Source organism: Phyllostomus discolor, chromosome 13 (genome assembly GCF_004126475.2).
Source record: "Phyllostomus discolor isolate MPI-MPIP mPhyDis1 chromosome 13, mPhyDis1.pri.v3, whole genome shotgun sequence".
Classification (NCBI taxonomy): domain Eukaryota; kingdom Metazoa; phylum Chordata; class Mammalia; order Chiroptera; family Phyllostomidae; genus Phyllostomus; species Phyllostomus discolor.
The window spans coordinates 3644982-3649278 of record NC_040915.2 but is presented as its reverse complement, the minus strand read 5'-3'; the positions used below and the strand labels follow the sequence as shown (position 1 = coordinate 3649278).

Sequence of the window (4297 nt, the reverse complement as noted above, 5' to 3'; positions counted from 1 at the left end):
TCCAAAAGCTTTTTGTATTTTATTTATTTATTTGTAGAGAGAGGGGAAGGGAGGGAGAAAGAGAGGAACAACAATGCCAGAGAGATACATCTATTGGATTGCCTCTCATATGCACCCCGAGCAGGGACCAAACCTGCAACCCAGGCATGTACCCTGACCAGGAATGGAACCAATGACCTTTCGGTTTGTGAGATGATGTCCAACCAACTGAGCCACACTGGTCAGGGGCAAAAATTTTTGAGAGAAGTTATAAAAGACATAAATAAATGGAAAGACATACCATGTTCATAGCTGGAGGGCTTAATATTGTTAAAATATAGATAGATACCACCTAACAAAGCAAGCTACAGGTTAAGTGCAAACCTTATCAAAACCCCAAAGGTGTTTTTTGCACAAATCAGAAAACCCATTTTAAAATTCATTTGAAGCGTTACAGTGGTATTCTCAGAGTTCCTGTGCCCCTGCCAGCGCTGCCCGGACGGCCTCCCAGAGCGGCAACCCAGCCGCAGCCAGCGACACCCTGCTTGTAAAGAAGCCAAGCCCAGCAGGGGTGCTGCCCCAGGGTAGGGGTGGGAGAGCCATGGACAAGATGTTACAGCAGGAGCTGATGACACTCGTGATCTCTGGCAACAAAGAAATTTCTGCCTTCCCTGAATCAGACAACCTTTTCAGGTATAAGCTCACCCTAGAGCTCCCCAGTGGCTTCCCATACAATGCGCCAACAGTGATATTCCTCACATCCTGCTACCGCCCCAACATGGACACCCAGAGTAGCATCTGCCCGGACATCCTGAAGGACCAGCGGTTTGCCCTGTATGACGTCGGGACCCTCCTGCTCTCCATCCGGAGCCTGCCAGGAGAGCCCACTGTGGATTGCCCCTTGAGCGCACATGCTGCCGAGCTCTGGGAAAACCCCAACGCCTTTGAGAAGTACATGCAAGAAACCTATGGGAAGCAGGTCTCCAGCCGAGAACCCGGACCCGGGCTGTCCAGCCCCTCTCCTTGTGCTGTCTTATTTTTCCTTAGATGGTCTGTCCTTGCCTTAATTTCTTTATATGACTCTGTATCTTCAGTTGTGGTGTCATATTTGTTTTGTTTATGTTTTTTAAATCAAGTCTCTGGTTGAACCCCTGTGATGAATATATTAAATAAGTGTAAGTAAAATAAAATAAAGTTCATATGAAACCTCAAAGGACACCAAATAGGCAAAATAATTTAAAGAACATTGTGTTCTTTAAAGAACATGTTGGAGGCCTTACACTTCTTGATGTCAAAACTTACTACAAAGCCTCAGTAATCAAAACAGTGTGGTACTGGCACAAAGGCAGACCTATAGGCCAGTGGAACAGAACAGAGAATCCATTTACTGACCCAACCAGACAACTTGGAACAGCATCTACACCCTAGAGCCCACTGAAGTTGTTCATACTAGACAATCCTAAGCTTGATACCTTGCCTTGCCTATTCCTTCCCATGAAAGACACAATAATGTCTTTTCCCCCATGCTTTTCCCTTACCCCCTCTGCCTCCTGACCGACCCTGGTGTTTCCCTATGTGGCCTTGTATGTCATGGCATAGCGCTCCTGTTGGGAACTGTAAGTAAAACACTATGTTCAATGGCAATTATCTCCTGATTTGTTGGCCTCACCACACTTAAATGATAATAAAACCTACATTTTAAAACAAAGGGAGAGGCTGGAGGGAGTGGTGTGGGAGAGCAAGTGAGGAAAAAAGTGGGGAAGGAAGAGAAGAAAGGGGAAGTAAACAGAGTACATCCTTGTCACTCTTTGCATTTGTCATCTTCTTCCTTTCTTCCCTCCACCTTGGTCTCCCCATCATGTCGCCTCCCCTCCCTTTCCTTTGGGTTTTATCTAATCACAGTCAATGAGTGATCTTTGAGCCTGAATAATGAGGTCTCCCACATGCATGAAAGATGAGAGAAAGATTCCCCTTAAGGGCAGGAGAAGTTACAGGTTAGGGAACTTGATGGAAAGGGCAGTTATTCACAGAAGATGATCTGAGAAATCTGCACCCCATGTCTAGGTTCATCTACCACCCCAGGCATGAGTGGAGGGGGTCTGCCCTTGAGGCAGGTGGCTGAGCCCAGAGAGGTGTCCTGGTGCCTCAGCGAAGTCTGCACATCTCTTTACTCCTCTAGAATAGATGTTTGGAAGATGGTGGAGACCTCTGGGCAGACTGCAAATCTTTACTGTGGGAAAGTGTAAGGGCATTTTGGCTGGAACAGAGCTGAGACTTAGGTATGCTTGTATGTGGCTTTTGGCCACACTGCCCCTAGAAGTCCTCTGAGTCCTCAAATCAAAGGCTCCTAACTCTCTGAGACTACCACACAGCTCAGCCACTCTTCTTGGTTTGCCCTACCCAAGGGAAGACTCACAGTGCAGGAAGGAGGGAGGACCAAGCCTTCCATTAGGGTACGGTCACGCATAGACCTGTGGGGTGGATGGTTCAAAGCCCCAGGAATGGATGGATATGGCGGAACTGCTGAGAAAACTCACCAGGAGTGGAAGGATTCTGTCAGAGGGGCCCATGTGAGCCTAGAGGGGTGGTAAAGCAGGCCCAGTGGCTGGTTTCAGGTCCAGCAGGACACTGTTTTTGATTCCATGGATTCAGCACCACCCCCCATTCCTAAGTGTTCTGGGACAGAGAGCACAGAGGAAAGAGCTGTCACACAAAATAATTTGTAGGGATGGTCATAAGGAATCAAAGGTGTTTTTACACACCCGACACCAAAGCAGAAGAATTACACATGGCAACTCTGATTTATGTGCAGAACATTCTATTCATTATACATCCTCCCTCCCGAGCTCATGGTGCCTATTGTCATTAGGTTGGGACAGCACAAGAAAAAACAGGCACATATATGGAGATTTTTGGATTTTTCTGTAATTGTGACTCACCATTGTTCTTCCTTCTTTCTTTCCTTCCTTCCTCTTCCTTGATTTCTTCCTTCCCCCTTCCTTCCTTCCTTCCTTCCTTCCCCCTTCTTCTTCTTCCACATTCTCTTTCTCCTTCCTCCCTATCTCCCCCCCCCCTTTCATACTCTTTGCCCTTTCCTTCCTCTCTCTTTCTTTTTCTAACCAAACATTCACTGCCTATTCATGGTGTTCCTAGTTCTTTTCTAGGCTTTGGGGAGCACAGACATAAGTATGTGGCAGAAGCCTGTGTCTTTTTCTCTTCCAACTATGAGCCCCTGAGGGACTTGTTTGTGAATGAACACTTACAATTCAATGTGGTTAACATTGTGATAGGGAGAGTTACAAAGTCCCAAGGAGCCCAGAGGAGGAAACACCTAAAAGAGTGCTGCTGTACTTGAGCCTTGAAAGGATGAGTAGGAATTAAGCAGATGGAAAAGGTGCCAGGCACTGGGGATCAGGGCGCCCCTTGGAAAGGGCACAGCCTTTGGTGGAGGCCTGCCAGAGTCTGAGATCTGGGGGGAACAACAGAAGTGGAAAAGCAGGTGTAGCTCCCCAGTGTCTCATTTGAATCCCACATATGGCACCCTGTTCAGTGGTCTCAGTAGCCAGTGTGGAATGAGTCTCAGAATGGTGGCCTCACTGCTCTTATAGTTCCAGTCCTGTCATCTGTCACAAAAAAGGTTGTCCTTTCATCAACACAATACTTGTGCTATTCAGGAAGCCACATCCCCATCCCAACATCTGGGTTCTGGGTCTTGAAATCTTGTTGTGAAGTCACTGGTGCACTCTCTTCTTACATGCATGTCACTGCTGGGCATAAGGATTGTCCACTTGTGTCTCTTTAGGGGGGTTCTGTGGGTGGTCTGACTACTGACTAACTGCCATGGGGAGGTGGTACTCACAATGTGGTCTCCGGGCCAGTGCTCTCCGTGAGCACTTGTCACAGGTCTGCAATGAGTTGAGTATAGAAACTGAGTTAGTGTTGAGGAACTTTCACACAAATTTAGCATGGCTGTGACACCCAGGCACGTGAGCATCTCCATTTTTTTATTGTGCTTTACAAAAGTATCAGTTCATGAGGGCTTGGAAATTTTACTAAAAGCAAAACAAAACCAGCCCTTTACCACAGGTGGTGGGACTGGTCTAGCAGGCAATCGCAGTTCAGGACCGTGGACAGCACCGCTGCGTCTGGAAGCTGCCTCTGCCCTAACTCTCTGGCAAGTGCCCTGGAGAAAAAGAACCACCTCTCAAATCCCATAGATGCTTGTCACCCCTTTTCTTACCTGATCTTTCTAAAGCGTTTGACTTCTGTGAACATCTGCATTTGTCATTTTGTTTAAAGACCATTCCCACTGAAGAAT

The 4297-nt window shown here is 47.1% G+C and overlaps 1 protein-coding gene across 1 annotated transcript; it reads left to right on the top strand.

The window, feature by feature from the left end:
* Positions 1–225: 225 nt before the first annotated feature.
* Positions 226–1157, top strand: LOC114510364 (ubiquitin-conjugating enzyme E2 C-like). Its single transcript, XM_036013631.1, has one exon. It carries the CDS (start codon positions 581–583, stop codon positions 1124–1126), a length of 546 nt encoding a protein of 181 aa, XP_035869524.1. The 5' UTR covers positions 226–580; the 3' UTR covers positions 1127–1157.
* Positions 1158–4297: the final 3140 nt, after the last annotated feature.